Source organism: Colletotrichum destructivum, chromosome 10 (assembly GCF_034447905.1).
Source record: "Colletotrichum destructivum chromosome 10, complete sequence".
In the NCBI taxonomy this organism is placed as follows: Eukaryota; Fungi; Ascomycota; class Sordariomycetes; order Glomerellales; family Glomerellaceae; genus Colletotrichum; species Colletotrichum destructivum.
In genome coordinates, this window is record NC_085905.1 from 354,166 (window position 1) to 377,241 (window position 23,076).

The 23,076-nt window shown below is 50.6% G+C and overlaps 5 protein-coding genes across 5 annotated transcripts; 2 read left to right on the forward strand and 3 right to left on the reverse strand.

Moving 5' to 3' along the window:
* Nucleotides 1–531: 531 nt before the first annotated feature.
* CDEST_14376 (uncharacterized protein) lies at nucleotides 532–1,100 on the forward strand (the record flags this gene model as incomplete). The annotated part of the gene is made up of 2 exons (XM_062930532.1): nucleotides 532–534; nucleotides 621–1,100. The coding sequence occupies 2 exons, from the start codon at nucleotides 532–534 to the stop codon at nucleotides 1,098–1,100; spliced, it is 483 nt and encodes a 160-aa protein (XP_062786583.1).
* Nucleotides 1,101–1,438: 338 nt separating this feature from the next.
* On the reverse strand, nucleotides 1,439–2,034 carry CDEST_14377 (Putative Lipocalin-like domain-containing protein; the record flags this gene model as incomplete). Its single annotated transcript, XM_062930533.1, has 2 exons — nucleotides 1,439–1,883; nucleotides 1,949–2,034. The coding sequence occupies 2 exons, from the start codon at nucleotides 2,032–2,034 to the stop codon at nucleotides 1,439–1,441; spliced, it is 531 nt and encodes a 176-aa protein (XP_062786584.1).
* Nucleotides 2,035–4,396: 2,362 nt separating this feature from the next.
* On the reverse strand, nucleotides 4,397–4,780 carry CDEST_14378 (uncharacterized protein; the record flags this gene model as incomplete). The annotated part of the gene is made up of 1 exon (XM_062930534.1): nucleotides 4,397–4,780. One exon carries the CDS (start codon nucleotides 4,778–4,780, stop codon nucleotides 4,397–4,399), a length of 384 nt encoding a protein of 127 aa, XP_062786585.1.
* A 1,202-nt stretch (nucleotides 4,781–5,982) lies between these two features.
* On the reverse strand, nucleotides 5,983–8,124 carry CDEST_14379 (Putative major facilitator superfamily, MFS transporter superfamily). Its single transcript, XM_062930535.1, has 5 exons — nucleotides 7,810–8,124; nucleotides 7,547–7,715; nucleotides 7,324–7,475; nucleotides 6,436–7,249; nucleotides 5,983–6,375 (listed from the first exon to the last, which is right to left on the reverse strand). Exons 1-5 carry the CDS (start codon nucleotides 7,942–7,944, stop codon nucleotides 6,137–6,139), a joined length of 1,509 nt encoding a protein of 502 aa, XP_062786586.1. The 5' UTR covers nucleotides 7,945–8,124; the 3' UTR covers nucleotides 5,983–6,136.
* Nucleotides 8,125–19,190: 11,066 nt separating this feature from the next.
* On the forward strand, nucleotides 19,191–22,530 carry CDEST_14380 (Putative zn(2)Cys(6) fungal-type DNA-binding domain-containing protein). Its single transcript, XM_062930536.1, has 6 exons — nucleotides 19,191–19,533; nucleotides 19,651–20,105; nucleotides 20,255–20,558; nucleotides 20,626–20,954; nucleotides 21,210–21,548; nucleotides 21,622–22,530. The coding sequence occupies exons 1-6, from the start codon at nucleotides 19,372–19,374 to the stop codon at nucleotides 22,205–22,207; spliced, it is 2,175 nt and encodes a 724-aa protein (XP_062786587.1). The 5' UTR covers nucleotides 19,191–19,371; the 3' UTR covers nucleotides 22,208–22,530.
* Nucleotides 22,531–23,076: the final 546 nt, after the last annotated feature.

Consider the following 23,076-nt stretch of genomic DNA (forward strand, 5'->3'; position numbering starts at 1 on the left):
AGCAAGCAAAGCCGTTCGCGACGCTGTTGCGATGTGTTGTTTTGCGGCCAAGCTCGGCGACGACGTAAATGTCTTCTCCGTAGTCCCAGGAGCGCCGTCTCCGTCGCCCAGATGAAATCGGAAGGGTTGCAGAGTCGGAGGAGGATGAGCGCGTGTGGCGTGGCCAGATGCGGAATCCGAGGGCTGAGACAGGCGGAGATTCGACATTCAGGTCGACGGACTTCTAGATCTGTGGTGGCGTTTGCCTGCCGAAACGAGGATGGTTCAAGTGTCAATCCGAGATCGAACCTGGACGCTTGCGGTGCGATCCCTAAGGGGTGGAGATGAGGCGGGTGGATGTGGACGCGGCTGGCTGGACCACGAAAAGACCAGCATGACGGAGTTGTCAGTACACCGGAACAATGTCGTTGATCGAGACAACAGACGTCAAGGGCACTGGCCGGCTTCTTGTAGCATGAGTTCGGTCGTAGATGAGCGTGTCGGTTTTAGTTCCGCTTATTAGATACACAGCAGATGTTTGGCCCATCTGACATGGTAATTGGTTACTCGAATACTAGACCCATCTGCTGCCCATTGAATGTGAGGAAGAAACCGGACTGTGCTGCCACCATCAAAAGTAGCCAGCTTATGGCAACACGACAGCAAGCATTAGGCCAGGGTTTTGGCTATACATATGCCTCAGCTTCGTGCCGGGGAAGCCCGTGTCGGAGGTCTGGTTCGGCAACCCTGACTCCGACTACGACTCCGGCCCCGAATCCGGCCCCACGGACCATGCCGTGCCGCCGCGTGAGGAGATGCGTTTTCGGATTTTGGAGAGTCTGTCGCAGGCCATGGCCGCGTTCGCCCCTCTGGCATTTGACACGATGGGTTCCGTCACAGGGGACGAGTCTGGCTCTGTTGGGATTGGTCCCGTATATGACTGGCACGAGGACGAACTCCCCGGAAGCGTTGAAGGGGTACCGAGTTTTACAGAACGCATCTCGGGGAGACGGCCGGGTGGAGCGGCGACGGCCGGTTCACGAAGGGAGACCACGTCGCCGAGGCCGTATAGATTGCCACGCTCAACCGTTAGGAGCGCCCGGAAATCTGTCGCAAACTAGTCCAGGCCAGCTTAGGAGAAGAGGTCGACGCGCTGGGTGTGCTCAACGATATCGGCACCGGCGAGCATGGGGTACAAGAATGACACAGGTTGGAGGTCGAACTGGGGCGCTTAGTTTCTGGTCCCCTCGATTGGATTCTCTCATTGAGTGGTGAGAACCTGCGGCTTTAACAGACACTCAATCGGGATTTGCAATTCTAGTGAACGTCTTTAGGTGCAACATAGCTCTGTAGTGCTTTCTAGATGACTATCTCAACCAAATATTTACATATTAAAGGCTCTCTCGAGGCAACGTAACGATCGCACTAACCTAAGCCGGCGTATTTGATCGTATATCTCTTACTCCTCATCCTGATCAGGCAGTCTGTAGTACCACGCAACCCTCTGGAGCCCAGCCCCAACATCTTGATGGAGGTTCCAAGCCGAGCAGTCGTTGTAAAACTTGAAGGTAAACTCATAAGGACCAAGGCGAGCCGGGATCGTAGACGTCAGGAACGTTCCAGTTTGCACGCCCTCGGGACCCTCTGGGCCCTTTTCATCCGTCACATTGGATAAACGGAACGGTCCAGCACCGGCGACGCTGTACTTGCCAATCTTGGCCCACTCCGAGTCAGGAGAGGAGCTTGGGTTGCTCTGGTCCAGCCCCTGGGGCCGAAGGTCGGGACGAGTTGTGTCGTTGGCGGTAACTAGTAACGCGGTGTATCCGTTGGGGGTGAACAGAGACATGCCAGAGGGGACGGGGTAGGCCCAGTCCTGAGTGATGATGTCGCCGGAAGTGGTGTTGCTGTGACTCATGTGAGCAAAGATTGATTTTGACAAAGGGATCTCCGGATGGCAGATGGGACTTACACCAACGTCGAGTTGATGAATCCCCATGCTCCGACGAAACATTTCATCGCCGTCTTGACGGATGACTTTTTACAACCTTTCCCCATGATCGCAGATTGAATGATAGGATGAAGAAAAGATGGAAGACTTGGGCGAGAATGCGAAAAAAAAGTAACCTTAGACGAAGGGTGGCTATCAAGACTTAAATGTCATTTCACATCTCAATGGGTCCGAAACGTACACGTAGTAGAGCAAAATTGTCTCGTGGCAACTATGATCGTCACACCACTGTCTAGCTCTTCAGCTTTTCTATAGCTCAACGTCCTTGCCCTGTCATAGCTAAGAACCCAGCATGAAGGTGAGCACCCTTCAAGAGCTAGAATTATAGCCTTCATGCCGCGATCCCTCATTTCGATTGTCGTCTCCTTGCGATGGTAGGGCTTTGAGTGCCGGTTTAATATTTGAGGACATAAGCTCTAGGAAGGATTACAGGCTATTCTCTAAATGGATAAACTCCGAAAGCAGGGCGTTGCGTGCACAGATTCAAGACCCATTAATAGATGCTAGTGAATTAGCCAAAAGCTGAATCGCCATTGATCAGCCCGAAGCCGTTTGTTAGTGGCTTTTCCCCTCAATATTAGATCGATGAAGCTGGGCGCTGAATCAAGATGTGCTTATAGTGTTAATTCTCCCGCCACATTGGATATGAGGCATCGTTACCTGTCATCTAGAGGCTTCCCACAGATTTCAGAATAGCACTTGTTGCAGGATAGACCAGAAGCGATTATCATTTTCGATGCGCAGCTCGCTGACGGCTTTGCCCTGAACTTGTCCTGCCCTTCGTCATGTCGGGCTCCCTGTACATATGTATGGGCGCATTTAGGAGCAGAGCGTTGATGCTTTCTTAGTTGTCAGTGGAATTTGACATGCCCATAACCAGCGTCTTCACAGATGAATTGACAGCTGTTACTGTGAAGCTCTTTGCTCTGTGCAGAAGCTCATTGTATGTAGTTTATATACGAGGAGTTGTATTCTAAGACTGGCAGGATGTGAACATGTCAAGGAACCTGTCCTAAATGTTATGCTGCTCTTGCTGCTAACATTTACATGAGACTGGGGATGGAAGTATTGCCTTCTGGTTACGCCGTGACCGTCACGGACTCATGTTCAAATTTTGGACTGACAATTGGAAGCAAAACATAGGCATGACAGGACAGTTCCAGCTTTGGGAATGAGCCTAGCTAAAGAAATACAGTCTGAAGTTCAGCTAGGCCGAACTTGAAGTTGTTCCCGTGTTCAAGCTGCAACCGAAGTGAAGGTACTACATCCTAACCAACCTAGCTGAGATGCTATTACTGCAAACTGCAAGATATACCCGGATATGTATGGAAAATTGTTGACGGCGGTTTCCAACTGCTCAATATAGACAAGAGGCAGCTGTGATACATGTCTATTGAGACTGCAAGTGGAGTAGAGCAGTGCTGCTCTGACAAGATTGAGCGATGCGGGAGTGGGAAACTCTATTGGAAGTAACGACCGGTGTGCAAATCAAACCAATACAATGCAATGGGACGCTAACTACACCCAGTCCATCTCTTGACAGAAGCAAAGAAGTCTGCGTTGGTCAATTCGACTGCGGTGGTTGATCGTTTATAAGTTTCCTAAGGACAACTGTTTGTCACATACGACCATACCCACTGGAAAACTCGGGATCCCGTCCGCTCTCCCATAGATAAGCCAGTGAGGGCCGGATTAGTAGTTGGGTCGGTGACGACCAGCGAATACCTGGTGTTGTATGTTTTTTTTTTCAATTTTTCTTCGATTTCTTTTGTCCTTGATGGTGTGGAGCGGAGTGGGTTGTGAACAACTGACCCAGCAACCAAGCATCCAAGCTCTGTCCACACCAGGCTGTCTGTGTGTGTAATGTGTGGCCCATTTTCTCGGCTACAAGCGTAGTCAGCTGGGATCTGTCAATTCATTGGTTTAAGAGCTTCAGGCATGGCATCCAAAGCCTTGAAGTATTGACACAGCTCTCTTCTAGACCTAATGCAGTCACCTATGCTTGAAGTGATGTCAGATAGTTACAACTTGACTTCTAGCCTACGCCTGCTACGATGACAACACACCCATTACTGTTGAACTGCTGTTTTAAACGCAGCTGAAGGGCAGCCATGTGCGGATTTTACCTCTAAACATTTTGCTGCCATCTCTCATTTGGCTTTTCATATGGAACCCCTTCTTTAATTACACCTTTATCTAGACTTCAAACAATACAAACACATTTCCAAGCCTATTCCTATGCGCATACCTACAACACCTCATAAGCCCCTTTGATCTCTGACAATCCTACCCTGGGATGAATAGCGTCTTGCTAACTGTAATGCTCCCCCATTAGAACAACAGACAGCCGACTCAGTCTTGGTCAGCCTACAAGATTGCTTACGTCGTCATCCAGCACCCGTAGATCGGCTATGCTAATTCAAAAGCCATGTCGTCAAGTCCACTGTCCGTTACGGAGATTAAGACAACATCCTTGCCGGCTTCTTCAGCCATCCGCTGCGCAACCTTGCCAAAGGGGCAGTTCATCAATCCGCTCCAGACCGAGCTACTATCTGTGATCCTGAAATCTTCAGTGTTACTTAAACCAAGCCTCGCTCTTGCGGATGCAATTGCGTCCTTGGTGGGTTCGTTGACAATCCATGAGAACTCGACGGAAACTAGTTCACCAGGGCTCAGTCCGTCGTCCTCCCAAAGGGCCATCAAGATTTGGTTGAGATAAAGTCGGTTTGGGGTCGTGTCATGGGCGTTCCACGCCCCCTTGGCTGTTATCTTGTAGTCAAACGGGTCAATCATAACTCGAACGACAGCCTGTCTGCCGTTTTTGTAACCGTTTGTGAAAACCGACTTTGCCAGGGCAGAATCCCGGATAGTGTAGGCGTTGTTTCCCTAGAGTCGTATTAAAGACAAGCAGGCTGAGAACCGAAAGCCCTTTCTTACAGCAATCTATGTAGGACCATATTAGCCTTCGGTTCCAAAAAGCAAGAGCATGAGAATAAGCATCTAGGGTAGGGTGAACGAACTGCAGAAAACGCACAGCCTACGTTCAGGCCAAGTCCGAGAAACAGGCTTGTAATAATGGAGATCTTCATTGTAGGTGTTCGATGAAACGAAAAAGGCAGATGACGCTGAAAGTGGGAGTGAGGAGCTCATCAATCCTTTGGATTCGGGATTGGGGTTTTATACTATGTGGAAGCACAGCTTAGGTACGTGTAGCTTGTCTCTCTTACCAGCCGGATGAGCAAAATGTTTGATTACGCGAGTGTTGCATAGCATTGTGAGATTTCTAAAGTTAGGGATATGAATATTAGACGAACTGTTGATAAATCTCCGTAAATAGACCTAGTAAAAGGGAAACCAAGATAGTGTTCTTTTTTACCCTTTGTAGCTGCGTCTTGAACTCAATTTGATTAAAATGCATCTTTTTACCAGTTTCGGAAGTGGGGATCCACCCTAACTTGCTCCAAAAGTGGGGTTTAGAAACTATGTTCGACCTTAGAGGAGAATTCTAATACTACGCGTGTTTATATAGTAAATTAGGGAACAGTGTGGGACTGGTATCGCAGTTTCTGGCTGCCTCTTGATCAGTAAACTGGATTCCTCGAAAAACCAAAAAACTGATAAAGATCGGTGCACTTCCCAGAGCAGCTTTCGTCCTGCATTACATTCAAAGCCATTTTCACTTACTATTTATTTGTCTCTACAAGTGGCTTGAAAACATGGTGCTCAAAGCTCTACACCTCCTCACGGGCGGCCTACTTCTCGCCAGCCCCGTTGTGTCTTTATTGCCCCGTGGAGACGATTCTCGTGGACAAAATTGGATCGGCCATGGCAAGATAGTTAGTTGTCTTTACTCAGGACGCATCCATGGCGACTGGGTCTTTGAGCGCACCCTTGTCGGGTGGGACTCTCTCCCAGAGGTAGCCCGGCAGGCGTTGACCAACGTTACGTATGAGAAGACACAGGTGCACTAGTACAGACAAGCATAAGCATTTTCGCGCTGCTGTTGATTGTCCGAATTCTTCCGTGACTGGCAGTCTAGATGTTGAACAAACAGTACAGGTTCTAATAACTTGAGGCTGACGGACGGACTAGTCAAGTGACTGAAAATGGAGCAACTGGAAACCCGGATCCTCGACCCCAACACACGAATTACAAAGTGTACTGGTACAGAGGGCTTTTCTCGCCCATGCTGTCCAGCTGTTCCTGGGAGTATTGTTGGCGAATCTCGGCCTCGGAGAGTTGTGCTTTCTTTTTGTTCAAACTCCACAGAAAGAATTCCAACGCAAAGGCTGACATAAGTCCCAAGCAAATGATGCCTAGTGATGTTCCGTACCCAGTAGGATACTGCGGGCCCTCCTTGTCCAAGAAAATGTTTGTTCCAATGAGACCTAAGAAATGAGCAAGAGTTAGTATTCTTATGCTGTGTCCCGGGGAGAAAATGTACGTACTCCCCAAGTTGCCGGCCGCTAAAAGCCACGCAATTCCGATAGACCGCTTCCATGAAGGAGCCAAATTGTTGCCTATCCATGCAGTGATGCCCGGGAGGAGTGGGTATATGCCGATCTGAGCCAACACGACGCCGACATACATGGCTGGTACGTTATTAGCTACATCAGCAGAGTAATGGAACAGAATACCAAGAGCTATCGCGAGTACAGCCATGGGCCCGGCTATGAACGGCATACGCCAGGTAAACTTGTCTGACATTCTGCCAGTAATCCATGCCGCCACACCACCGCAGAAATACGGTGGGATGGTAAGCAGCTGGGCCGTCGCTGTGGGGAATCCCAATTGCTTGATGATCTGCGGCATGGTGAACTTGAACGCGGCGTTCGGCACGGAATTGGCCCACGCAAGCAAGATTCCCAGGCCGATCTTCCAATCCGTCATGGTTTGGAAAAGCAAACGCCAAGAAAGCTTGTCGCCTTCCTGGGTTTGGGAGCGAACACCCGACAAGCGGAGACGCAAGTCGATAAAGCGCTTCTCGTCATCGCTGAGCCATTTGGCCTTTTCCGGAGTATCCAGTATCAATAACGGCATCGTAAGCCCTGCTGCAATGGTCACGGCTCCTTCTATTAAGAAGATCCACCTCCAGCCCTCTATACCACGAACGCCATCCATACGAGCGATTCCGAAAGCCAAAAGGCCGCTCAAAGCGCCCGAGAAGGCTGATGCTGTGTAAAAAATGGCAAGGCGCTGTTGGAGCTCGTGTCGCGGGTACCAGGTGGTAACAATGTAAACGGCGCCTGGGAAAAAGCCGGCCTATGCAATAGAGATCCTTGATTAGCACAGTTCAGGCTTGGGGGTAGACCAGTTGATCCTTTCCGATGGGTTACCTCGCATAGTCCAAGAAACACTCTACAAATGGCCATGCCTTGGAAGTTTTTGACCACTCCCATAAGTGTCATAACAGTACCCCATGAGAGAACCAAGAAAGACAGCCATAGGCTAGGCCGAACCTTCTTGAGCACGATATTCGAGGGAATCTCTGAAAGATCCGACAGTCAGTTCTCTGTGCTTCCAGACATCAAACATTCGGATGGGGGTGTAGAGTATTACCAAAGATGATATAAGGGACGAAAAAGATTGTGCTGGCGATGTTGTACTGGTTTCCTGTGAGACCGAGGTCTTTATCCATGCCCTCAATTTTCGCATTGCCGATGTTTCCTCTGTCAATGTGGGCCAACAGGTAAAGAAGGCCCATAATGGGAATCAGCCTGTAATCAATCTACACATTATCAAACACAATCATTAGCATTCGTTATGCAAAATCAGACGGAGCTTTTTGTTTGCGATCCCCTGCATCCGAGAGAGTTTCTCACCTTTCTGACCACTGCACGACCAGCCTTTCCTTCGTATCTTTGCATGAACTCTCCATCATCAGAGGAAAGGGACGAATAGGGGCCTGGAACCCCAGTCTCCTCAAGGTATTTGGCCTCCGGCTTCGACATTTCCATTTCCTCTTCCTGAGCCGAGATTGTCTGGTCAGTCGAACTGAGCGGCGTAGATATTAAGGCGTTACGCAGTCAAGAGAAAACAAGCGTATGGACCGATCTTTGGATTTTTCAGTTCAAGAGGTGTCGGTTCTTTATGGGTTTAGGCAACTGAAACCGGACAGGATCCGATGTTTACGAAGCTTACCTCGTAAAAATTGAACATGTAGGGATTTGGAACAGGCTAACTATGTAGAGAGAGTCCCAGTTCGCTCCGGGGTAACGGCCTTTACATCTCTATCTCCGCACTCCCCCCCGCATTTTCTCTACACATCAAGCTTTTCAACTACCTGTAGAGGGTCACAATCAGTTCGAATGTGGGGTAAAGTATCCCCTCAGCCAGGGATGTTGCATCTTGGGCATACTTGATGTTCTGATGGTCGGGGCCTCTCCGTCTGGCGGACTGACTCCGGTGCATCTACTCAGTATTCCGGACTGGCGCTATCGGACACACTCCAGGCCTATACCGTCGGCCTCGTTCACATCCAACGATTCATTGGTAATTCTGTGTAATATCAGAGGCCGTGTTAACCGTGACGACTGAGACTATTGCCTAGCATTGTGTGACTTGAGCCCAATCATGTTTCTCACACGATCGGAGCCTCCCCGTCGAGCGGACTGACTCCGGTCCAACTGCTGCGTATGATGGACCGACGCTATCGGACACACTCCAGGCCCACACCGCCCATACCAAACAATCAATCGTCAATTCGTCACTACCTCGTCCAGGTTGAAGTCAAAAGCGTCGATGGAGAAGCTTGACCAAGGTTTTGTAATCACTGCTCAGGTCTTGCTACAAAAGATTTCCACGAGAGGGTAGTATTGCTGCATTACCTACCTACATTTCTTCTTGTTCTAAATCCTGCTCTCAGATGCTCTTTCTCCTCATTCATCACAATGGTACCAGATAAGTATCCGAGCTTTGAGGAACTACCTCTTGACAAAACAGGGCCACACGGCAACGCGTGGGGTCTTTGGGGTCCAGACGACCAGCTTGGCACTCTCAATCTCCTTACGGATGATGTCGTCGCACGTGCAGCCAAGGAAAACATCATCAATGGTCAAAGGGTATCACTCAAGTAAGTATAGCTGTCCATTGCTTACTACGCAGTTGGACTTCCTAGTTCTGGTATTTGATCTAGAAGGAGCGTGTAAGACCAATTCTCTTGAACCTCTACTGATACTTGTTGCGAGAAAGCTGGTCCATGACCGGTGCCTCATACCCAAAGTTTGCACGCAAATTGCTTGAATTGCATACGATCAACAAGGCGCCTCTCAAGCATGCTCATGACGATGAGGTAAGCAGAAATGCGAGTCTGAAAACTGGGAGAGCGAAATCTGACATGGTGAATCTCAGTGGAGCTTCAACTCCCAATGTAGCTCACAATGGGATGGATTTCGGCATTATGCATACCAGAATGAAGCCGTGAGTTCACTACCTTGATCAAGATTCCATCCAGCATAATACAGCAAAGTCCTTATGCATCGGTACAGCTGTATTACATGGGGCGCACTGCCAGGGACTTTTCTGAATCACCTATCCCGAACGGGATACAACGTAAGCGTCTTTGCGTCTAGTGCTCTCAACAAAGCTAAGACGATGGCAGATGTGTCAAGAAAAGGCATTGTTGGTCGTGCGATTTTCATCGACTGGTATGCCTGGGCTCAGAAACGCGGGCTTGATGTCGACGCATTCACGGCCTATGAAGTGCCATTCAGCTCGCTTATGGAGGCCTTGAATGAGCAAGGCCTCAGCAAAGATGTATTTCAGCCAGGCGACATCATCGTTATTCGATTTGGCTACCTATCGCAGTATGAATCGATGAGTCCCGAGAAGCGAGAAACGCTCAACAATCATTACAAGACGAACAAACCCGACAACATCGGCATCAAGCCATCACGGGAGCTCCTCGAATTCCTGTGGAACAACAAGATTGCGGCGATTTGCGGAGACAGCAGGTCGCTGGAGGTTTGGCCTTGTAAAGACACAGAGTGGCGCCCAACTATGCTGCTCAAGCGGAATCTCTTCACCGAACTGCTCACCCGGTTGTTGCTGCTTTTAACCCTTCGAGTGATGCCGAAGGTGAGTGGTGGGTGAGCAGCGGGTGAGCGGGTGCAGCCAAGCTTACAAGTGTTGGTTGGATGTCAATGCAGGTAAGCGCCTACAGTCTACGATAATCAGGAAACAGAAAACTGAACGTGTGATTGAAGGAGCGCCAAACCTTCTACAAAAGCGCACTGTTTCCCCTCATTTGACTTTCCTGCTCTTTCTCCAGATTTAGCCCCTCTTGGTCCCTCTCAGTCTGATTGAACTGTCGATTTCTACACGATAACGCCAAATCCGACCCGATATCATGGGGTTACTCCCTGAAGAACTGATTGCTCGGGCGGCGGCTGGGGGGTATGAACACGGTGCCTACGAAGAACGAGACAGCCAAGCGAACCTAGAGAAGTACGTCAGCAACACCACAGCCATGCATGCCACAGTTCTCAATCGCTATGCAATGTAAGTTCAACCTTAATATGCCGATTATTCATTCGCTTACCTGCTCTCAGCTGGCATTGGCAAAGGGCTGTTGGGATTGCAGAGAAGTTGAATGCAGCACCTCCTGATTTTACCACTACCCAAGCCTTCGTCTTGCGAAAGAACGCGCCTGCTCCCAATATGACCGAAGTCAAGGACTTTTTCCGCTTTTACATCGCTTCAAGTTGCGGGAGGATCGCAGAAAACGGTAGACCAACAGCGGAATCTATGGTCAGCCGGGCAGAGGCGTTCTATCGTGCATTTAAGCACGAGACTGGCACGGAGACTGATCCACAACAGCACACTGAAATTTATCGGGTATGTCCTTTCCTATAGTGTTTCTCGTCTTCTTACTAACGTTTGAGCAGTGGATGAGACGCGTCCTTACGGCAGAAGGTGTCTTGGAGGATAAAAAGAAGGAGAAACATAACCTCAATCGCATCGCGCTCGGCCGCCTTCTCCACGCCATTTGGAGTGACCTCACGGTCCCCCACGAGCGAGTCAGAATACAACTGCACCTCCTTTTCATGCTGTACGTGACGACAGGGGCAAGAATCGGCGCACTATTCGCCGGCAACGTTACGTACAAGGTACTTATCATTCGGTTGACATCGTCTGGCCGGCACTGACAGAACAAGGATATCGAAATCGTTCAAACGCGACGGGAGGGCGGCGGCTACCGCTTTTTCTGGAGGTTTGACCAAAGATTTGTAAAGAACAATCGCAACCCTGAGAATGACACGTAAGTTAGACGGCTTCTCTGTTTGTTTTTGTTGTACTCATTCAATGAACAGGTTTGGGAGCTCAGCCCGAGACCACGATGTCCTGCTGTACTGCGCTACCGCCCTGCTGCTGTCTTTGGCCTTTGCAGACGACGCCATGTTCGGCTTTGACAGTCTAGAAAGTCTCTACGAGTTAGAGATTCCAGAGGGCGACAATGAGATTATTCTTCGCTGGAACGAGGATGTTCTCGATCTTCCAATTGTGCGGGGCATTGCCCGAGACGGAACTGTCACAAGTAAACAGCTCACCGAGAGTTCGTTCCGCCAGTCCTTTAACAAGGCACTGAAATTAGCGGGCTACGTCGGGGTGTCCCCATCGATTCATCAAATCCGACGCTATCTTGGGAAGCAAGTCGACGGTAGGACAGCCCATTATTTCTTGCAGTAATGTGTAGTTAACCTATTCCTAGAACGATATACTGAGGTCGAGAGATCCCAGCATCTTACGCAGTCAGACCGAAACATCTTTGGAGCTAGCTATGTTGCAAATTGCTCTTCCGTGGACGGCCTAGGCGCTTTCTTAGGCGAGAAATCGGACCATACGGCTGTCAACTTTTTCCAAGGACTCGAAAAGTTCCGCGAACAAGGTGCCCCAGTAGTGCTCCCCGCTGCTATAGAGAGAGCCTTGTGGCAGAAGAAAGAAGTTGTGGGACTGCAACGGCGCATCGACCTGTCAGAGGATTCTATAACCAGATCCAAACTTGTCGGCGCACTCCGCAATCTGCGACGCAAGTTGAAAGCCAAAGCTCTCGAATCATACCGCCAGCAGTGGGTACGGGAGCGACGGGACTGGAAGGTATTGACGAGGGGCAAAATCGCTCCCGAACTATCGACCGCCGAAGGCAATCAGCTTGTCAACTTTGTGCCTGAACTGGAGAGGGTCGAGAAACTGATGTTGTCGATGAGTCCCTTGAGCCCGGAAAGCATGCGGCAAGCTATGCAGGATCTCTACGTTCTCGCATCGAAGGGCTTTTCCATTCTCTATTATCCTGGAGAGGAGCCCGTCGCAGGAGAGTGCCGCTTTTGCGGCATTGAAATGTCTAGCATGTATGTTCCAACTTCCCCTATTATCGCACAAGGTTAACATCGTGATACAGCCACGAGAGATCTCGAAGCTCCCACGCTCATCGATGCTGCCGGGTACACTTGGCCAACGAACGACAAGTGTTACAGACTGATCTTCATTTCTGTTACATGTGCGCCGAGTGGTTCGTGAAAGGGGAGCAATGGAGCGACCACTGCAAGTCACATCTTGATCCTCTGCCAAAAATCTGCGGGTCTGTCGAGCTACGACGGACACTTGTTCGTCCCGCACACTGTCCGTGGTGTCTCGCTAGCCAAAACAATGATCCAGCGAAGCGGATGCGGCACTGGAAGCGAGACGCTGACGTTATCCGGCATATCAAGGCCGACGAGCTACGAAACACCTATCCAGCATCCTGTCCACTCTGCTCGGAGATCCTTCTTGATGAAGAGGCAGTCGACTGTCACTTACACGATGCCCATCTCCTGAAGATCCCCTCCAAAACAAGAAAGAGGAAGAGAACTGATGAGGGCAATCTTGCTCCGGACCTTGGTCATTTGCATCCTCGACAAGGGCCTCTGGAATCTGGAGCAAGTTTGTTTGTCCACGAATACGAAGTTCGTGGAGAAAAGAACGAGGCATTGCCATGTTATACGCTTTCAGATGAACAGAGCGATATCTGGGGTCATACAGGCGATGCGGATATTGGTTTACTTCCGTCAGACCCAACAGTAAATCCGACCTTGGACGAGTTCATGGGCTCCTGTATTGAGTTCCCTCTGTCGCCTCAGCCACCATCTAACCTCAGTTCTGAGTACATGGTCGATGAGGACGGTCCAGTTTTTGGAACAGCAGACCCAGTCCATTCATTTGGGCTTTCCGATCGCGGCCTGGACGTAGACGCGCAGTCCATAGATGCCCGGCCACGAAAGATTAGGATCGTCCTTCGCTCAAAGGAAGCAGCTAACGGCAACAATGCTGATGAAACAACAGGCTACGGAGAAATGTTTCCGGACGATTTCAACAATGAAGAGAGTCTCTCCGATATGACTCTGTACGATGACCATGTGACTGGTTCGGAGTTCTCATCCGAAGCCTTTGGGTTAGTTTCAGGCTCAGACTCCAAGTTTCTATCCAGCAGAACACCGATTGATCTGACTGGTATGCCGACGAGATCGCCCCGAACTCACCATCATCAGAATTCTTTGCATTACGGCATAAATAGGGTCACAGAGCCCTGTCCGAAGGAGGACGACACGTTCACTGTTGATTGTATATTGGGTAGATGGGGGAGTACTCTGTTCTTCCTGAAGTGGGATGACGGAAGTCACAGTTGGGAACCGCGGGAGAATATTCTTGATGACCAGCTTGTTGAAAATTTTGAAGACAAGTATAAAGGATTCAGGGAAGGGGTAGATGTCTTGAAGACTCGGACACGGAACGGCAAGATGGAGTACATGCTGCACTGGACAGGCAGACCAGACCGGGAGGATTCATGGGTTGCGGAGAAGTACATGAGTCCAGAACTGGTATCTAGATACAGACCACCAGTGAAACAGAAGAGAAAGACTAAGAGGACTAGATAAATGGTGTGGGTGGTCTCTTTTTTCCACTAGCTGTAATGGACAAACTTTATCCCAAGGCATTAGTGCTGGCAAAGGAAGTCAGAACGACAGGCATTGCAACTTTGCTATTCATAATCATGCATATTTTGGATTGCAGTGGATATCTCCAGCCAAGATGGCGAGCCCAAACATGCGATTGCATACCTCGTTTGGTTCCGAGACAGCAACGGAAATTCTGCAACGAGAGGGATAGGCAGACGAAAGTGGGGACGGGCAGTGGTGGATCACGTCACCTTAGTACCGAGTCTTCGTACTTCGTACAGAGTCCTCCATCCGTCCAACCACCCAACCTTCCATCCATCCATCCATCCATCCATCCGTCCAACCACCCAACCTTCCATCCATCCATCCATCCATCCATCCATCCATCCATCCATCCATCCATCCAACCTTCCATCCATCCATCCATCCATCCAACCTTCCATCCATCCATCCATCCATCCATCCAACCATCCATCCATCCATCCATCCATCCATCTGACTATCCATCCATCTGACTATCCATCCATGACAACCCGCCTGGTGCTAAGCCCAGTTACATAGCCCGCCTTCTCGATCAGCCACATGTCAGCCATAGTGACACTTAAGCCACTCTTGAGCGAATGGACCCACTTTATTGAACCAGTCGAGCGCGAAGCAGGGGACCCCAGAAGATACGAGGAACGAGAGGTAGGTCGGCAAATTGACATAGCCCGCGCCGTATCTGACAGGTCGTCGCCCCGGGCGAACTCGGAGCCCGACCGCCAGCCCGAGTTGACGGCAGCCTCACAAAGTTGCCATCACGAACCCCAGCGGATACTCTTAGCGCGGTGCCTCCCTGGTTCCCGCGATCTACCGCTGCGTGATGGGTGAACTAGCTGTTGTGCGCTAATCAATAACCTTGAGTATCGCATATTTGTCCCGAGTCGCCGATCATTCGACCGAACGAGCCGCCAGTGACTCCATAGCAGTAGGAAGCCCTGATTGACTACAGAACCCTAAGGTCTACTGTGTACAAAGTCGATGGTGTCATAAACAATAGAGGGGATTCTAGAAACGAGCAGAGACTTCTCTATGGACATGCTTCAGAAAGAGTGATAAGAGAACTCCAACGCAGTTCGACTACTCTCACAGGCCAAGCTAATGTTATGGAATATGATGGAACCATCCATGCATGGCGAGGGCATTGCCGAAGCCTTATTACGGCTGTAGCCTGTGATAACCGCTTCCTCTTGACTAGGAGCAAAAGAACTAGATGGGAGATTCTAGTACTAGCTGTGACTGTGCTAGCTCTTGTAAAAAAACTTTCTCTCCTACCCTTCCTGTGTCACGCATTAGCAATAAGATATGTAGATAATGCTGAGAGTAGCATTAATGACTTAGTAGTTAGGAGAAGGACGGAGAGCCGTGTGATTTACAGCTAATAACTTTCTAACGCAAACTGCAAAAGCAATACACGGCCTGAGTAACAACCAACAGCTAATCTTGAGCCTTCCGCCACGTGACACGCCGCTCGGTACTCTGGAGGTAACCAAAATATGTTGTGAGATTTGTTCTTTATCCATGCGCCGTGCCGTGAGAGCACGTGATGCCGATCATCAGGTCCTTGACTTGGTTCCTGGGTTGTCTCCTCGAACAAGTTTTCCAAGCCGGTGTGGCCCTCGAGCGACTGCTGGCTTCGTGGATAGCCAGTTTGGTTCTTCTGCATAGAAGAGTTCTCTTGCTGCACTTCTTCTTGGACTGAATATAAGTGCTGATCCGTATACTTGAAGAGGACTGTCTTGAATACCGGTTATGTGGTATCTTAAGAAGCGCAATGCGAAACGCTTACAGCCCAGTCATGCTTCTGCTAGTCGAATCCGCTCCCGGTCGGCCTGATAGTAACAGTGCCCAGAGCCGCCGCCGCCGTGCTGCCGTCAAAGGGGCTCTGTTCTAAAGATTCCTGATCTCGGTGCCCGATAGCTTCGAGCAGGATTGCAATTGGCCAGGTCTTCGCAGTGCTTCAACCATTAGGACCACGAGTTAGCATCGAGTTGCATTGGAGCCATAGGACAGAGGTGTTAGGGACAATAACTTCTGTATGCCTATCTAAACATCCAAAGTACACTCTGTAGATCTAATCTAGGCCTGGCCCTCAGTTTAGACTTTTATCCTTTTAGCCGTCCGTCTACGCTTTGCCTTTTTTGATCGTCTTTGCATAACCTGGCCTGACGTCCTGAGCAAAACGCCATGGAAGATTTGTACATGCCGTCTGAACGCATTTTACGCGACTTCTATTCACTCTATGCTAGTTCATTATGTACATAGCAGACCGAGATGCTGATTGGAAAGATGCCGTGGTTAGTGATGGGGCATCTACACATTGACAGTTTCTGTGAAAGATCTTCAGTATGGTCAGCAGTGGCATAATGAATGGGGATAAATGTGGTTGTATTGCTTAGAGTGATCTGCTGGGCCTGCAGGAGATCTATATAAACGAGTGGTATCTATCCCTTGTAGGGCAATCCTGGCCCGACTATGCCGTTTGTCGAGTAATGAATGTATCGGGTCGGTTTTACTAAAGCGAGGGTATCCCAGGTTCTGTCATTCTGCTACAGAGCTACCACTGTATTTGACTGTCTCTTTTAGCACAAAACGTGATGTTGAGTTTGGTGAGAGGAAAAGAAGGCAGCAAAGCATGAAGAGAGGTCAAAGGACGGCGCGGCCGTCCGGTTGGGGTCGAGCACGGGGTCGGGTAGAGGCTGTTGTCGGTCAGATTGACCTCGAGTTACAAGGCGAGAAAGTGCTGCGGATAGTCACTGCTTACATCAGCGATGGCACTTGCCGCTTTGCCTAGCCCGCTTACTTGTACATGCCTTCAAGCGGACTTCATGGGCTTGCAATTAATACACATATTCCTATCCCATCGGGTGCTGCTTGACCCCATTTTCGCCAAGAGCGGGGTAGAGCCAATAAGGGGTTGTGAATCTATTAAGATAACCAATAGGGTTAAAATACCTCTATTGCCTATAGATTCTGAGTGTGCCAGAGGTACCAGCAACCTCTATCAATACATAATGGTACATTACAGTCTAAGCAGCCCTTCCGTGTTTTTTTCCGAGTGAGGTTATTCCCAGAGATCTCGCCTAGGGTCTGGCGGGCTCTTACTGCCCTTAGATTACTACAATAAGAGCAAGGCGAATTAACCTTCCTCGACCCCTTTCTATGTTGTTCCCATGGAATAGAGGTATTCCTTTTATCTATAGTCCGTCTAGGCCGTGACCTCTGCCGCCCTTGTGCTAATGGTCCGAACTGCTGAATAAGCTGGGCTGCAAGTAACTGCCGCCATTGGTGGTGTGATTTCACCTTCTGCCACCTAGGGCTGCCCCAGAGCTGCAGTAGGAAGCTATTCACAACTACCACTTCTAGTAGGAAATTCCAGGCAATTGACTGCCAGCCCCCTCGACGAATAGGGTGGCTGTATTGGTAATAGGACCTCATCTGGTCACTTACATCAACCCCATTCATCTTATGGTTGTATTCATCGATTGCCCTAGGGACTGGAAGGTCCTTGCGGACGTCTGGGCCAAAGACTTGTCGGGCAGCCTTCTTAGCAGCGGAATTCCCAGCTGGGCGGCGGCGGCTGCGGATAACTTCCTGGCCGTCCTGGAAGACAGTTGACAGGAAGAGCACAAGGGCATTATCCTTCCAGGTGAACTGGTTGACCTATTTGCTAGTTAGGTAAGTAGGCTGGCTAGACTAGGCAGGGTAGGACAGGGCTAGGCTGGCTGGCTGGCAGCTTACCTCTCCATCTAAAGTAGGGATACAGTGTATTTCGCCCCAGGGGATACCCCGTCCTTCAGTCTCTTTCTCAGCAACTAGGATCTCATCTATCCCACTATCCTTCCGGCAGGTACCAGAAGCTCCAACCTGTTGATTCCGTAGGGTACGAAAGAGCCGTATAGAGGCAAAGAGGTTGTCAAGAAAGACGTGGTAGGTTGCAGCTGGAAGTAGGGAGATAAGGGTAGTTACTACCTGCTGCGTTGGTGTCAATAGAGCCAGCTTTCCAGCAGCTGTCCCAGTCGACCGGGCTGCCCACCCGGGCTGAGCTGGGCTAGGCTGGGCGGGCTGGGCCTGGGGGACTAATGCGTATGGGCCCTTTCCATGGACGTGCCACAGCCACCGTACACAGTAGCCAGACTGGGCAAGGATCCAGATCTTATAGCCAGTTGGGATAGGTTTCGTTGGAATCGTTGTTGTCTCAAGAGATCGACCTGTAAATCGGACCATAGCCTCGTCAACTGTAAGGTCTGAACCAGGTATATAAAGGGAATCCCCAGTCTCTTGGATGTGGGATGACCACTGGTTAACCTTCCGGTATACATCTGGCATTTGATCTTGGGTCTGACCCCGGCCCCGACCCCGGCCCTGGCTGGGCTGGGCTGGCTGGCTGGGCTGGAATTCAGCAGTGTTAAATATCCGTAGTCGCTGGAGTAGTAGTTGTAAACGGTCCCGGGATATAAACCGCGTAAATAGGTGGATAGGATCCTCCTTTTGCTGCTGGGTCGACCAGTAGGTTGATAATCTAGATTCCCTATGAATTCCTATATATAATAGGATCCCTAGGAAGAGGTAGATCTCTTCTACTGAAGTCTTCCTCCACTTATACACTCTAGACGTTCTGGCCCTAGGGCCCTCCTTAGATAACGGCGCCGCATTCGTCCACTGGGCCCACTGCTCCACGAGGCCCTGCGGAACGTATTGGACGAATAGTTCTAGCGGGCTTGCAGGTAGCTGCCGTACCTCTTGGGCCCGGGCCGGCACGTTGAAGGGCCGGAAGGAGCCCGGAAGACCATGCTCGGCAGCTGGAGGTTCGTGGGGCCGGACTGTTGCTGCGTCACAGCGCTCTGGCGTACAGTCTGTATTACAGGCAGTAGTAAGGTCTTCCGGAAGGACCTCAACTACTATACAGCTGCGTATAGAAGTAACAGAAGCGTCAGAAGCATCAGAATCGCTAGAAGACATCACAGCATTAACCAAAATGGTGGTTTTAGTGGTGAAGGTAGGTCGGAAATCATAGGGGTACATGACGTACTGTCATGTATCCCTTTGAATGCGGAGTAAAAGTGGATAATTAGTGGGTATTTCCGGGCTTGGCGAAAATGGGGTCAAGCAGCACCCGATGGGATAAGCCATGTGTGGCCCGAGTGCGGGGGACCGATGTCCTCCCTAGGACACTAGCGTGACTAGTCTCAAGGTGTGGCAAAGGAGTCGGATTGCACTCTGGCCGGATTGAGAGTTCAATCTCTTCCGCTTCTCGTCCTCAAGACCGACCGGCAACATGGCAAGCAACTATTCCGAATACCAAAATCTTCCGCTCAGTATTTTCCATTAATAAGAACCTACTTGCAAAGACGTTCCCGAGCTCAAACCGTGTCGACGACATACCAAACTTGACCGACCATCCATCGCATTCGAATGCCAGTGGACAATCACCGGCAGCGACCGCTTCTCCCACGAACTGCCCAACCCCTCGAGCCGAATGCCACGGACCGCGATGATGGCAACTCAAATGGACGCAAGAGACGCCGGTCCTATGCCTCCAAAGCTTGCAACTTTTGCCGGGATAAGAAGATGGCCGTAAGCAAACAAACCGCTTACTTGATAAGCTTTCGCCCCCCGGCTCCCAACCGGCCAAAATTCTCTTAGGCTCAGCCTCGTGCACAGGGCAACACTGACAGTTAGCCTGTTACACAGTGCGACAGCCAACCAGAGTGCTCCCAATGCCTGCGTCGTGGGCTCAAGTGCGAGTACAGAGTAGTCACCGACACCATTTTGAAGGCCATTCCTGTCGGCTTCCAGCTCGTTGACAAGCAGCAGTCTCTGAGCAATGCCGACGCCGCTGACTTGCTCGAAATCCTGAAGAGGGTCCCCGAAGACGAGGCTCTGGAGGGTCTGCAGCTCCTGAGAACCGGCAACGATCCAGCCCTCATATCCTCTGCTTTGCGGAGTTACGATGCCGGCCTGTCGTTAGCTGCGCTTAACAGGGCAAGCTTACTACCCACCCAGTCCTCCTTGGAATTTGAGTTGATGATGAGGCACCCCGTTGCCTATCCTGCTTGGCCGCCGTTTCAGCCATCCAAACTCGATTTGGACTTCCTGTTGCTTCCGAGGGAGGTTGTCTGGAACAAGAGTCAAAGTGGCCCGACTGAGTACGTTGGCTCTCTGTTAAGTCCCTAAGCAGCGCAGGCAACGCAGCCCATCTTCTTTCCCCCTACAACCCTGAAATCCCTTGTGTGCCACCGTTTGTCCCTGGTTCCAAAAGCACAAGATCCCCGCTGACTTCCAACCCTGGTTTCAGAACCGCAAATTCGTTTTCGTCGTACGCTCATCGCCCCCGAGGGGATAGCTCGAACTCGACGGGCCGAGTCGGGCCACGAAATCCATCGACAGTATACGATAATCGGTTACTGAGTGTCGACATATCACAATGGACGGATGTGCCCATCACCAACGAACTCTCCCTTGCGGTCCTGCACCTCTATCTCGAGACCGACCATCCGATGATGCCGCTGATTGACGTCGATCTACTCCTGGACGGGCTGCTCGGTAAGAACGAATTCTGCTCTCGGATTCTCGTCAGCGGGCTATTAGCCTGGGCTTGTGTAAGTGGCCTTAATACTGACAGCGCCCCATTTGAGTTGCTTTATGTGTAGTCTTACCGCCATACAGCAGGGATACGCAGCCTTCGAGCCCGAGGCCACTGTCGTGGGCTACTCATTCTACGAAGAAGCAAAGGGACTGTGGAGGAGGAGCAAGGAGGCCCGAGTCGAAGACAGCATCTGTACTGTGGCAGCGATGCATTATTTGTTGATGACTTCAGTCTCCCTTGGGGCGGGGGCGCAATATGTCGAGTTCCTCGACGACCTCTTGGACATGTCCAAAAGGCTCGAACTCTTTAACGATGGCCCCTCTCACGACTCACGGCTCGATCTCGAGAATAGCGCAAACTATCGAAAGGCCAAGTCCCAGATTGCTTGGGTTTCATTCGCCTGTCTCACGTACGTAGGCATCGATTTGATGGAACGATTCTGGACTCGTTTCTTTTGCCCCTTGTCATCTTTTTCCGTTGTCATCTTGCCCTTTTGCTATTTCGTTCCCTTGCCCTCTTCTTTCGTTCCTTTCCGCAGAAGGGGATTTACCCTTTCCACTGCTGGTCTCCATCGCCCTCCAATTCAGTTGCCCGAAACTGCAGTTCTAGAATTCGTGCAATGCCTCTTGGGAACGAAGTACATAAGCTAATGATCCCGACAAAGCTTCTTCTCGACACAGCTCCATCAGCGCTTGATCGAGCACCCACCCAGCGGACCCTTGCCAGGCGACAGCATACATGCTGCGAGAGATGCCGACACCATATCCAAAGAAGACAAACGACGAATCTACAATGCAAGCTTGCTCAAGGAGCACTGTCGCCTCTCCCAGATAGTTCACGACGCGGTCAAAATAATGTACGGGCCGAAACAGACCCCTTGCGCCAAAGCTGTCTCTCTAGCCTTCGCCGAGGAGACGTACGGACGGCTTCTGATGTGGGCAGATAGCCTACCCCTAGAGCTGGCTCAGGGGGACCAGTGCACACATCACGCTGTGGTCCTGCAGTAATTAAGACCTAGCTACCGGTGGTTAACAACTGCTTTGGGGTGTTTGGCTAACGCAGATTGCAATCTCCAGCATCTACCACCACTCAGCTATCATCGACCTCTTCCGGCCCCTTCTTCAGCACAACGGCGCTCCTTGGCAGCGACTCTCTACCTTAGAGTCCGAAGAGTCCACCCCGGATGCTGTTTACGCGGCATCCGTGAAACAGTTGCAGAGAATCGTCCTCTTCTACCAGTACAACCACCCAGAGTCGGCATACTCCTTCTTCTGGCACTCGGCGCTGCTGTATCTCGCCAACGCAATGCTCACCGAGGCAAATATTCCTGGGCATGCGCCCGACTGGCAGTTCTACCTCCGCCTCTGCATTGCACGCTACCAGACACTGTACACCGGCTTCCGCCTGGCCAAGGGAATCACGCTGAGCCTACTGTCCATGGCCCTCGAGAAGGGCGCGATGGACATCCCGCAGACGAGAGCGATCAGGAGGGATCTCGAGCTGCGGGGAAAGCACCACCTGATCCCCGACCAGGTTCCTGTCTACTGGGTCGTGGATCTGGACCTGGCCGTGACGGATCCTTCCGCGGCGCAGGCGGAAAACCTGTTGCACAGGTTTTGGGAGCTCCACCTCCGTGAGACGAGCGAAACGAATGAGTCTTAAGACCCAACAGCTAAGGAGCGGCTTGTCATGTTTTGGGGGATTTCATGTTGATGTACACGAATATCAGCAATCCCTTTATGAATTCCCTGTCTAGTCCGGTGCGCGCACAGAATGCGGCAAAAATTCATCCTCCTCTCCAACCTTCAAGTCTGCTTCTTTAGAAGACATACCTCCTCCTGGATCACGTTGCGCCCGTAGTTTTCCCACAATGAAGACGACTTCCGACGTGTATCAGAACAAGTTCGGGTGCTTGTCTCCGACATGTCAAGACTTGACAATTCTCTGATGCACGAACCAAACCCCGGCCTCAGTTTGCAACTTATGGAACTTGAGCCGATCCGTCTGCCAGATGACATGCCAGATTCGGCATCGACGCATCTACCCAATTGAAACGCCGCCCCCGCCGAAAACAACGGTTGTCGCCAACGTTAGAAATTTGGGGAATATTTCCAACTACATACACAACGCTTTAACATGGTTGGCCTAGCGGGGAGGGTTCCGGACTGTCTCAGTCTCCCATTGGCTTACCAGACCTCCTGTTGTCGACTTCTCTACATCGCCCCATTCCCTCCCCCGAATTGACATGACCAGCCTCTGACGTTCGGTCAATACTAGGACATGCCCTGTAGGGATATGAGCAACTCTGGTTTTTGGCTGTACGGAATTTTCTTTCCAGTACGTTCTTTTTAGTTTTCTGCATCGGACTTCTCCAATGACCTGACAACCTGTCATTGTGTGGCACCTCGGCCCACAGTCTTTTGACAGTGACCGGTAGGGTAGGTGTTGCGTACATACGCCGGGTTCGAGCATTGTCTGTGAACATGTCATCAAGCTCCTGTAATCGTCATTCCAAATCTGCAACATCAAAT

Coding starts and splice junctions, on each gene's coding strand:
- CDEST_14379 (XM_062930535.1), bottom strand. CDS start 7,944: ATGGAAATGTCGAAGCCGGAGGCCAAATACCTTGAGGAGACTGGGGTT. Junction 7,716..7,809: donor GTCGTGCAGTGGTCAGAAAG/GTGAGAAACTCT, acceptor GATAATGTGTAG/ATTGATTACAGGCTGATTCC. Junction 6,376..6,435: donor AGCGGCCGGCAACTTGGGGA/GTACGTACATTT, acceptor CTCATTTCTTAG/GTCTCATTGGAACAAACATT.
- CDEST_14380 (XM_062930536.1), top strand. CDS start 19,372: ATGCCAGTGGACAATCACCGGCAGCGACCGCTTCTCCCACGAACTGCC. Junction 20,559..20,625: donor GGCTATTAGCCTGGGCTTGT/GTAAGTGGCCTT, acceptor ACCGCCATACAG/CAGGGATACGCAGCCTTCGA. Junction 21,549..21,621: donor CATCACGCTGTGGTCCTGCA/GTAATTAAGACC, acceptor TGCAATCTCCAG/CATCTACCACCACTCAGCTA.